Here is a 12,382-nt window from a genome sequence, read left to right as displayed (position 1 = left end):
TTTTCAGGTGGTGTGTGGTTGCCTGGCTGTCATTATATAGCTGGTGGCTGAGTGGTTACTGTGCAGATGTGGTGATCCTGGAGTCTAAGTTCAAGTCCTGCCACTGCTTGCTGATTATTTTCATCCAGTTGGTGAGTGGCTAAAAGGCTACCCACATTCTGTGTGTGTCCTAAATCAGCACTAACCTCAGCGACTTCCATCAAGGGCAGCACCGGGGCATCAGACAAGTTCGAGGTTATCTTACATCACTGTAATGAAGTTCATAATGAACTGGGATCAACCACAAGGGCCCTTCAGGAGAGCCTACACGTGCCATAGGCCAAGGCACGAGGGAAAAGATGATAAAACTTCCGGTAAGCTTAATTTCACCTCTGACATATGTATGCACATGAAGGCACAGTGATGAGTGGAATACCGTTGATAAGCTTGAAAATAATTTATATTGTATTTTCTGACTATGTGTGTAATAGTTAGTGTTGAGTCACTGCCTACAACTTGGATTAACAAAGTAATCTTTTGCAGGAAACAGTCGGAAGAGAAACTCAAGTACCCTGGCCTGTGTAGAGACTGGTAAGTGAAGAAGACAATGTTGGTTATTGAGCACTTTCATTCAGTATATTATAGCAAATTATAATTCAGATTGCCTCTATAACATCTCTACACACTGCAGGCATGGTTATTATGAGCACAGCTTTAGGTAGTGGTGGTTTGGCAAGCTAACAGCTGTGGGTTTTGGTCTCATAGCTGGGCATTGACATAACTTTATACACATTATATGCTCTGGTGATGTGTGTAAGATTAGTGGTTCTCTATAAGGCCACTTAAATACATGATTTATTGAGATTGTTTGAACATGTTGATAGTGTAAAATTGAGATATTGCAAAGCAGGTTTGTGTGTTGAGTAGGAAGGCAAGAGGGTGGTAGGTAAGCATCAGTGAGGTGGATTAATGGCATGGATGACTGCATGAGGAGGGAGTTGAAATGTGTTAAATGTTGCAAAGAGATTGTATGAACAGGGAAGACTAGACTTTTGATTGATTACAGTAGGGGCTGAGGAATTCCTAAAGGAGAGAGGTTGGAGGGTGAATGAATGCCAAGGAGGGCACTGGGCCTTGTAATTGAGGAGAGGTTGGAGGGGTGAATGAATGCTGCAAAAGGAGGGCACTGGAGCCTTGTAATAATTGAGGGAGAGAGGTTGGAGAGACAGATGAATGCTGCAAAGGGGAGCACTGGAGCCTTGTAATAATTGAGGGAGAGAGGTGAGAGTGTGTGTTTGTTGCCAAAAGGTAATATGTGACCAGGGAGCACAGGTGGAATTGGGAGGGAGGGTGTGAATATTGCAAAAAGTGAACGTGTAAGCAGGGAGAACTTGAGCCTCTCCTGCCATGACCTCCCCCTCCATGATGTGAATGGAAGGAACAAATTGTCACATATAAACAAATACCTGATTCTATGAACCCTGAACATGATGAACCTTTAATAATCTGTCAATCCCCTGAATCCTGATTGAAGCTTAAAACCTGAGGTAAGCAGTAGTGACAGTGCACCTCATGGATGGTTGACATTTTTGACAGGACGCATCTTCTTTCACTTGCAGGTTGTGAGTGTATGTGCGTGAGTGGCTGCCTGACTTGCTGCCGCTGCCCCTCTGCCGGTAAGTCTGAATTTAGCTGTATTCTTTGGAAAGAAATAAACTGCAAGGGGATTTAATTACTATATTTTGTGGTGTATAACACGCACCCTTTACTTTAAGACAACAATTTTGGAAAAAAATATTCAGTGCTTAAAATGCTCGGAAATATGTACGGTTCAGCAAGACTGATGATGTAGAATTTCCCAAAATTTCTGTTAACCCCTAAAGGCCGAGGGTGTACCGCGTGAAATCGATCATTATGTACCTATCTGTGTACATAATGATGAGTGGAATTAAATGTAATTTAGACATGAGAATAGTTTATGGCTATTTTCTAACTGTGTAATAGTTAGTTTGACTCAATCTGTCTAATAAGGAAACCATCTTTTACAGGACATTGTCAGCAGAGCAACTTTGTGTCCTGGCCTGTGTGCAGACTGTGGTAAGTGGCAGAGTTAGAATTTTGTGATGGGCAAAATGATTGTGTTTGTAATTCCTCTTTGAAATTAGACTTTCTTAATACAAGGTCTGGTCTTACCTCAGTGTATCTCCAGTCAAAATAATGATGAGTGGAATTACCGGTTGATTAGCATGAAAATAATTTCTGGCTGTAATTTCTGACTTTATGCTGAACACATGTCTGTTGAGCGACTGCCATCTTGTATTATTGAGGCCATCTTTTGCAGGACACTGTCAGGAGAGCAACTGGGTGTCCTGGCCTGGGTGCAGACAGTGGTAAGTGATGTGGTGAAAGTTTTGTGTCAGGCAGAACATGATTGTGTTCTCCATGGCACTACACTCTAGTTTGACCTCACTTTATTTCCTGTCAAAACACAGTGATGAGTGGAATTACCGGTTGACAAGCATGAAAATAATTTCTGGCTGTAATATCTGACTTTCTGCTGAACAGATGTCTGTTGAGTGACTGCCAACTTGTATTAATGAAGCCGTCTCTATTGCAGGATGCAGTCAAGAGGGAAACTTCAGTGTCCTGGCCTGTGTGCAGCCTGGCAAGTGATGCAGTTAAGATTTTGTGGTAGGCAGGAAGATACTGTTTGTTATTTCTCTATGGCATTACTCTTATAACAAGGTCTGGGGCAACATCATTTTATCTCTTGTCCATACACCGTGATGAGTGGAATTACCGGTTGATAAACCATGAAAATAGTTTCTGGCTGTAATTTCTGACTTTCTGTTGAGCAGGTGTCTGTTAAGGAACTGCCAACTTGTATTAATGAAGCTGCCTTTTGCAGGACACTGTCGGGAGAGCAACTGGGTGCCCTGGCCTGGGAGAAGACTGGGGTAAGTCACAAGGTTAAATTTTTGTGATGGACAAAATGATAGTCAAATTCCTCCATGGCATTACACTCAATACATTTCCATCTTCAGTAATTTCAAGTACACTGAAGAACAAAGACCTTTCCCAACATTCTCCACCTATGTGATGTTAGTGTACTCCACCGTTCTCTGACAAATACGATAAACCCTTGCTTTATTGAACCAATTTGGGGGAAGTGGGTCACGTTATATTTGAGGTATCCAAACTTTTCGTATATAATGAACCTTGTTTGTCGTATACACTTAAAGTTCGCTATTTCCAACTATTTCCATATATAATGAAGTTCGCTATAGTAGATAAAAGGTGAGGCACGGAAGGATGAGAGCGGAAGCGATTACAGTCAGGCAGACAAAGCTAGACTGACTAGATAATCATCACCTGGTTGCCTTTGTGTCCACTGCCAACTGACATGCATGTACACACACTCAAAAAAGTATCGTTACTGTGGGGTCCGACGAGTTTCACACTGAGCAATCCGGTAGTCTCGGCAGGGTTAGTAAGGCTCCACCTGTGTTTCATGAAGCGTTATCTGTGCCAGCTCAAATTCTACTGCTTCATTTACGAGTGCCACTCACATGAGTCAGGCAAGTGAAGCAACACCAAACACACGCAGGGATGCCAACATGAGTTGCCTGTTAGAAATGGATTCGTCCTTGGTGTCAGTTTGTATTGTACTGAATGTGTAATGATACTTATTTGAGTATGTGTATGTGTTCAGCCGGCCCACCACTGAACTGAACCCCACACTTGCCAAACTTTGGTAAATCTCTAGACTAGTTAGACTAGACAAGACTCAAAAAGTTCATGAAAGCCAAAAATCATTATATTGAGGTCTGTAAAAGCAAGGGTTTACTGTACTTTTAATCTTATCCCCTCCTGGTCTTCTGTCTTTCCTGATTTCTACAACTTCTAGATTGCTACTCTGATACTTTGATTTTCCATGAGTTATCAACCCTATGCTTTAGATGACCTGCCCAAGACTATTTCTTATGTCCAAATTCTTAAATGTATTGGGCTCCCATTACGGCTATTTCCCAAGGCCACAGAGAAGATTAACCGGGTTTTCACGGGTGTTTTCTTGTTCATGGTGCAGAAGTCATATAAAACTATCACAAGGTTTACAAAGCACTCCATGAAAGTCCAATCAAATTCTATGAGAGGCTTTTCAAAGGCGAACTGAGGTGCCGATACATTTAACCCTTTCAGTGCTAATCGCTCATAGCGAGACTGTCCCCCCAGGCGCACTCGGGCAGCCAAGCGGGGGGAAGGGGGTCTCTTTTAGCCGCTGTATCTCAGAAACTATTCATCACAGCTAAAAAACAAAAAAAAACATTGGAAATAGGAGGCCAAGATCTATAAGATTTGGATATGTAGGCCTCTCCTGTGGACGTACAGGCACGTTCAGGGGGTGTTGCCTGTGAACACTTATGTCAGTGCGTGTGTGACGGTCAGCCATATTGAGGGAACTGCAGAGATCTCTTCATGGGGTGCTGGCAAGGTAGTATTACCAACTGCAAAATTTACAACTATTTGGTCAAAGAATCAGTCAGGTGATAGGTGAAGCCATGCAAAATTGCTGCTATATTGGACAACAACATCCACCAGTTACTTGTCCGCAGATTTTCCGCGCAAGGCTGATATGGTTTTCCACCAAATTTAGTGTAAAACCCACTGAATTTGCAATCCTGTGGGGTGAGAAATATTTTTGAACACTCATACGCGGGAGATTTGAGTGCGGCTGGAGCTCGCAGCGAGCATTTAGCACCACCAACAAATGCGCTACCACTCGCTGCGAGCGTTTAGCAGTTTATGGGTTAAAGATACGGGCTTTAGTCTTAATTGTAATGTAAATATCTTCAGCCTTTGTCTGTTCCCACTTTTGTGAAGCTAGTTTCCTGTCTCCATGTCATACCAGTATTTTTCCGTCCGTTCATCTTTGTGTGCTTCTCAGCTTTTTCTCGAGACCTCTTGTGAGGGGCCAAGTTTCTAAGCTGTATGCATGTTAGGGGTGACAGGATGCACTAATAGTACACCTTTTCTAGGGAAAATGACAGTGCTATTCATGATATTACTGTATTTACCAAAAGTGCTTCATCCCATTTCTATTTTTTTTTTTTTTTTCATGGTTTGTTTGCATTAACTGATTGTCCTAGATATGTATATTTCTTTACTCACATTTTTTCCTGATCCTTATTTTCTGTCCTGCCACTTATTCATTAGACATAACCTTTGTTTACTCTGTTCATCTTACGATTTGCCTTTAGCTTTGTGAAGTTCCTCGATATGCTTTATAAATTTTCCTTGGAATCACTTCGTAAAAATGTCCTTCTTGGCATTACATTTGCATAATACAAGGTCTGGATTTACCTTGTTATGTCCAGTCAAAACACAGTGATGAGTGGAATTACCGGTTGAGAAGCATGAAAATAATTTCTGGCTGTAATTTCTGACTTTCTGCTGAACAGGTGTCTGTTGAACAACTGCCAACTTGTATTAATGAAGCCATCTTTTGCATCTTCTGCAGGACTTTGTCAGCAGAGCAACTTTGTGTCCTGGCCTGTGTGCAGACTGTGGTAAGTGACAGAGTTAGAATTTTGTGATAGGCAAAATGATTGTGTTTGTAATTCCTCTTTGAAATTAGACTTTCTTAATACAAGGTCTGGTCTTACCTCAGTGTATCTCCAGTCAAAATAATGATGAGTGGAATTACCGGTTGATTAGCATGAAAATAATTTCTGGCTGTAATTTCTGACTTTCTGCTGAACACATGTCTGTTGAGCGACTGCCATCTTGTATTATTGAGGCCATCTTTTGCAGGACACTGTCAGGAGAGCAACTGGGTGTCCTGGCCTGGGTGCAGACAGTGGTAAGTGATGTGGTGAAAGTTTTGTGTCAGGCAGAACATGATTGTGTTCTCCATGGCACTACACTCTAGTTTGACCTCACTTTATTTCCTGTCAAAACACAGTGATGAGTGGAATTACGGTTGACAAGCATGAAAATAATTTCTGGCTGTAATATCTGACTTTCTGCTGAACAGATGTCTGTTGAAGTGACTGCCAACTTGTATTAATGAAGCCATCTCTATTGCAGGATGCAGTCAAGAGAAACTTCAGTGTCTGGCCTGTGTGCAGCCTGGCAAGTGATGCAGTTAAGATTTTGTGGTAGGCAGGAAGATACTGTTGTTATTTCTCTGGCATTACTCTTATAACAGGTCTGGGGCAACATCATTTTATCTCTTGTCCATACACCGTGATGAGTGGAATTACCGGTTGATAAACCATGAAAATAATTTCTGGCTGTACTTTTCTGATTGTCTGTGTAATGGTTTGTATGCAATTCATTCCAATGTGGATTAATAGAGCCTATGTTTGCAGGACACAGTCAAGAGACCAGCTTGGGTATCCTGGCATGTGTTGAGGGGCTTTGGTAAGTGAAGAATTGAGAGAGTTCTTTTAAGGGTTGAAGTAGTAGAAGTATTGTCAGAGCAGGCACAACAGACAGAGGGTGAAGAATGGTTGGAATGGCCTTTGTCCTGCTATGATCTAGTAATTGAGATTATGTATTTTTTGTTATTCTGGACAAATGTAGAAGTTAAAATTATGTAGTAGGTAGCACTGTAGAAGAACCTTGTAAAAGTAGATGTATATTCATACAGGAAGATCTTAGAATTATGTAGCAGGTAGTTCTGTATTCACATAGGAAGAAGTATTGTGGCAGATGTAACTAATGTATGTGATTCCTCCATGATAAGTGATAAAGTCATAAGTTTGAGGCTGGTAGCATTAATTAGTGTGCTCCTGTGATAAGTGAAAAAAGTCATAATTTTGAGGCTGGTAGAATGAATTGGTGTGATCCTTCTGTGATAAGTGAAAAAGTCATAATTTTGAGGCAGGCAGTGCATGCATACAGTTCCTTGGGTGAACAAAATAGTTAACTTTGTGCTAGATAGAGAAATAAGGAAAGAGTTTGGCTTCAAAACAAACAAGTGTTAAAAGAAAGGACCTACTTGAGGCATATATATAGATATATATATATATATATATATATATATATATATATATATATATATATATATATATATATATATATATATATATATATATATATATATATATATATATTGTGACACATAAAGTGATTATCATTAAACTACTGATAGCTATGCTCTTGACTTTCCCTGACCATGGTTGTGTTAGCAGGGAGAAGTCCTGCAGGCCTGTGAAGATGGTGGTAAGTGAGGGAATGTGTGATTATGTATGCCATCCCCACTGACCCACGTGCCTGCAGACAGTGATGGCCATCATTGATTCAATCAAAGCTGCCACAGTCTGCTCAGCCAGGCATTGTTGATTTAATCAGACTTGTGAGCCACTAATTTTGAATGTTCTGCATCAGTTTTGTAAGTTCCGTGACGTGGCATGCAGCGTATGACCCTCATGGATGTGGGATAATGTCGTTGGTCCTAAGTTAGTTGCTATGAAAGCCACACCAAGCACTTGTTGAGAAAATACAGGAAAACAGTGACAAGGTGGGAAGAAATAATGGGACCAATAGTACAATGACAGCAGTAGTGATTGATGTCAACATCTATACTGCACTCGTTTAGCACCACACTCTTCCTCATCTCCCCACAATCATCTTGATTGTGTTCCAATATTGTCTCCACGTCCGATTTATCTCCCCACTCAAACATTGTCCCCTCATCACCATTACCTGGGCCTTTGTCACAATCCCTCTAAAAATTTTCACCATTCCCTTCCAGTTCTTAGGAGGGCTAAAAGTGAGTAAAGTATATATATGTTATCTCAAGGATTTCACTGGAAAAAACAATTCATGGAACATTCAATCATTAGAAGGAAAGAGAAGTGAAGTTATTAGGTACTTGCCCTCCACCCCCTCCCCCCTTCGACAGCCTTTGTTGAATGCAGCGCATCCCTGGCTGAGTTCCCCTCTACATTGCCCGTAGTAATATTTCGTGCCGGCAGCTCACACCCTAGCTATAGTAACATCAGTTGGATTTCACCACAGTGCAGTGAGTTAAGAAGTTTCATAAAATATGAATAAGCAAACCAAAAATAGCATTTTTTATGCATGTTGTTTCAAAAACATTCTGAAAACAACACCTGTCGTTTGTGTTGAAAGGATATGTGACCATTCTAAGACGTATTCCAGACAAAATGGTTCTTACATTGTTCATCGTGGACAGGAAGAGATACACATAAAAGAGAGAGAGAGCGAATCACTGGTTTGGGAGACATGGCAGTGCTGGACCTGGGTGTTGCTCACGTCTTGACCGCACCCAACCCTCATTCAAGAGTGATGCTGCCATACTGTAAGAACAGTGGTTCACAGCCACGATGGCGTGGATGAATGGACTATTTTGTGTGTTTGCAAATATTAGTTCCAGACTATCAAAAGCTTGCTACATGTCTAAGGCAACAGTAAAAGATTCACTGAAATGGCTAAAAGAAATGATGACCAGAGTCAGAAAAGCAAGAAAATCACCAGTAGACCACCCTTGTGAAACCACTACTGGTATTCAGAGTAGGTGAAAAAGTGGTGGCAGTGGTTAGCGCGGGCCCTGCATTACGCCATGTTCTGGACGACAGGTTCAAATCCATCGCTACCAGATGCTGTCCTGAAGACCACCTATCAACCCAGACTAAAGAACCGTCAGGTCATTTTAATAATGAGCTCTGAGGGGGAGCATAAGCCAAGAATACATGGTGCCACTATAAACACTTGCATGCACCATGATGGGCAGGCCGACCACCAGGCCCTGAAGAAAGCCTACCGACACTATAGGCTAGCTGCTGCGTAAAAGAAAAAAAAAAGTCGAGTTCATAATAGATGTTTTAGAACTTTCCTGTTGAGGATTGAGTAAAGGCGGTAGTTTAAGGGATTGGAGCGTCACCCTTCTCGAGGCGCTGGTGGCGGTAGGCTAATTTCCAGCAGGCTTGCAGTGTCCTTCGCCTTTAGGGAGTGGCTTCGCCCGTTTGGTGAGTCTTTCTCCTCACCAAGATTTGACTTCAAGGTTTCATGTCACGATCAAGATAATTTCTGTGTTGCAGATCGATTTTGGCACTCCATTTAGCCAGTCGTTCAAAGTGCCACCAGTTGTGGGGGGATAATGGTTGTTAATGATCTACGTTAAATGGTATAGAGAGGGAGGTGAGGGAGCTGTGTGAGTGGTGGGGTTGGTATTTGTGGATGACTATAGTTGGGTATGTTATCCAACTCTTCTTTCTCTGCTTCCCCATCAACTGCATTATAGTTGTTACCTATTCATAAAGAAGGGAAAAGCGGCGACCAGGAATCTGCAGACTATCGCCCGAACGAGGCGTGGAGCTAATGCATAAAAAAAAACCGCTTGTCTTGTGCGTTTAACCCTGGAAAAAAACTTTATTTTCATGAAACAAACACAAACCTTTGGTGTCTCAGACACATTTTTAAGAAAATCAAAACACACAAAACCTTGCAATTTATTCAAATTTATAAAATACAGTGAAACAACAACTCTTCCTCTATTTATCACCACTTCTTACTTAGCTAGATGAACACTTAATACTAATAAATTGAATTTAGTAAATAAACAGAAAATTGAATTTTTAAACACATGATCACGAACTTGTGAAAACCTTGTGAACCTGTGAAAATATTAGGTTTGTATACCTGTAAAGAAAAACAAAACACCATTATTACTGGCGACAAGCGTTGGGCGTATTGAACCGTGAAAAAAAAAAGTTCACGTGGGCACAAGCGTCAGGCGTGCTGGACCCAAAATAGGCCTAGTCACCAGATAAATACTTGCGGGCCCTTTACTACCTCTTGGGGCGACCAACACTGTTGTGGCGTGATCAAGTTTCACGGGTGTGATGGACCGCGTTTGTTTCTAGGGTTAATTATCTCTTGCACTGCGTGAAAGCTGATAGCTTGAGCTACGGGTGCCTGTGATCAAGCGTGCCTTAATGGACCATATTGCCTTTCCGAGCAGCGCCGCACTCGGAGACTCGGGGAAACACGACGAAAGTACTATTTTGACTTAACTCGGTTCCTCTTTTCTATTTCGGAAAAAAAATGATACTGGTTGTCCTTTGGAGCCAAATGTAAAAACGTGGTATCTGATGGTAAGAAAAAAAATATACTTACCCTTTGCTGGTAAAGTTTTAAGGTTTGCGTCTGTGTGTGGTGTATGTGACCACTGAGGGGCGAATGTACCGAAGGCCGCAGCCTCTTCCTGAGCCGCCCAAAACAGGGAAAACACAGTGGGAGGTTTCGCATTTTCCTTATTTTGCTCTCCAGCAGCTTAGGAATGATTTAATTTCCTGTTAAATAATTGTTAATTTAAGTACCTGTAGCTATTTTCACTTCCGGTCTCAAGATAAGTGATTTAGAGACTCCTTCTCGTTAATTGGAGGCAGCGCCGAATACCGAAACCATTGTAAACAAAGTCACCTCGGCCAGGCACTGCTCCTGTCTCTCGACCCTCTAGAGTTGCCCTGGGCGCCTCCAGGTCATCTCCCACCCTGGCCCTGCAGGCAGAGGCAGGCCTTCCTTCACTAGACCATAGGCGCAACACCAAGACGGTCACCACCTATCACAGTGACAACCTCTCTCGCTCCTTGCCCAGTCCATCCCAAGGCAGACGTGACCGCTCCCTGACACCCCAAACATGGCGCCACTGTCGTGGTGCCCCACACAACCTGACACACAAACAAATAAGGAAGCCTGACACCAGAACACTTCATGCTGCACTGTCCGAGATTTCACTCTCTTTCTCCCTGGCCTTCCTCCCTTCCCACCCTTCCCACAAACAAAGTGACTGTAAGAAAGCAGTCCTCAGTACATATGGTAGCAATATAAATACAATAAAAGCTTGTGGTTACACATTGAAGCCCTTACTGTGTCTCACCACTTTTAAACATGTATTGGCTAATCTTGAAATGTGGCTGCCATCTAAGCTTAAGGTTAACACTGACTTTGTGTTGTATTTAATTTCTCTTTGAGTGCACTGGTTTTATTAAAGCGTCTGTACTGCAGCGACTTGCCTGATGGGTGAGCCTCCCATACATCACTCGGTGAGTGGGTACTTCTTTAAGATGGGCTGACTGGTTGAGGTGGCTCTCCCCACCTTGCTGGTTGCGGTTCGATCCTAAGCGCCGCAAAACCTTTCCTTGTCTGGATTAATTTCTCGTGTGTTTAGTTACATGAAGTCATGTTGGAGTGTAGTAAAGAGTAAATTCTGGCATTTCAGGTCAATATCTCGTCCCCTACTCAACCGTCATATCTGTATCCTAGTAACCTTCGGACCTCCCATAAATCAATGGAAAAGATTTTAGAAATTAAAACAAATGTGAAAGACCTGAATATGCTTGGGAAGTCGCATTGCCACGGGTGGTGCAAACCCGTGGCTCACCACTGTAGTTTACTCTGCCGTTGGTGAAATTGATGTACTGCATATTTATCACTGAAAATAAACTTGCAAGGTCTAAACTAACCTAACCTGACCTAACGTACCTATGGGCTTTATGTACGGCCACATGGACTCCCACACACATTTTGTGGCTGTTTTCACAGCTGTTTTGATCTCTGCACTCTTTCCCAGTGATTTCTGGGAGGTTTGAAGATACATGTACAATTCATATATATGACAATAAAAATAGTAGGTTATCAAGTAGGAGATGAAATATCAGCACCTCAGGTTAGGTTAGGTTAGATCTAGTTGGGTTAGGTTAGTTTAGATTTATTTCGTTAACTTTAATTGATTACCATAGATATGTGCGATTCACTTCACACTGTGCCTTTGTTATCAATGAGGGGAATATGGAGTGCATAATTATATATTTTTCATAAACGAACTTAACAAATCTCTACTAATCTAATTTTACGTTCCCAACTCAATATAACCCTCGAGGTTGGAATATGTTACATAGGTATAAATTATGAGTAGCTCATATTTTAAGTAGTCATTACCCTTATTTGTTTAAATTATATGACTGATTGAGGTTGCATACTTTTTGGAACTAGTACACATTGATTATGTTGCTAGTGGACCACATAAGCTTTATGTAAATGGATATTACGCTCTTTTCCAGTTATTTTACTGCTGCTGGATATGTCATAATAAACTGAAAAATATTGTGTATATTTTATTTAGAACATAGTCTTGATTTATGAAATATTTACACATATATGACAAATGGCAGCACCAAATTGATGAGCCTTTTTTTTAATATCCATTTAAAAAAAAGGAGGCTGGTGTGGAGATGGGTAAGTATAACTATACCACAAAAACTGCATAAAAGTTTATTTCAAGTCTAACAATAATATAAAATAATAATGTAATGATACTATGTTATGATCAATAATAATAATCCTAATCCTTATAATAGTAACAGTAATAATA

General features: G+C 41.3%; 1 protein-coding gene across 1 annotated transcript; it reads left to right on the top strand.

Annotated features, from left to right (window-relative positions):
• The first annotated feature begins 222 nt into the window (after window positions 1-222).
• Window positions 223-7,745, top strand: LOC126993268 (uncharacterized). The gene is made up of 12 exons (XM_050852223.1): window positions 223-353; window positions 523-570; window positions 1,599-1,655; window positions 2,028-2,076; window positions 2,321-2,369; window positions 2,597-2,670; window positions 2,888-2,936; window positions 5,498-5,546; window positions 5,791-5,839; window positions 6,067-6,137; window positions 6,351-6,402; window positions 7,739-7,745. Exons 1-12 carry the CDS (start codon window positions 254-256, stop codon window positions 7,743-7,745), a joined length of 654 nt encoding a protein of 217 aa, XP_050708180.1. The 5' UTR covers window positions 223-253.
• The last annotated feature ends 4,637 nt before the right edge of the window (window positions 7,746-12,382 follow it).

This window comes from Eriocheir sinensis, unplaced genomic scaffold, assembly GCF_024679095.1.
Source record: "Eriocheir sinensis breed Jianghai 21 unplaced genomic scaffold, ASM2467909v1 Scaffold594, whole genome shotgun sequence".
Taxonomy (NCBI): domain Eukaryota; kingdom Metazoa; phylum Arthropoda; class Malacostraca; order Decapoda; family Varunidae; genus Eriocheir; species Eriocheir sinensis.
Note: the sequence above shows the minus strand (reverse complement) of the source record. Positions and strands in the feature narration are given on the sequence as shown.

What these genes read in the sequence shown, in the direction of transcription:
- LOC126993268 (XM_050852223.1), top strand. Translation starts at nt 254, where the DNA reads ATGAAGTTCATAATGAACTGGGATCAACCACAAGGGCCCTTCAGGAGA. An exon ending in AAAAGATGATAAAACTTCCG is followed by an intron (nt 354 to 522) that starts GTAAGCTTAATT and finishes AATCTTTTGCAG; the next exon opens with GAAACAGTCGGAAGAGAAAC. An exon ending in TGGCCTGTGTGCAGACTGTG is followed by an intron (nt 5,547 to 5,790) that starts GTAAGTGACAGA and finishes CATCTTTTGCAG; the next exon opens with GACACTGTCAGGAGAGCAAC.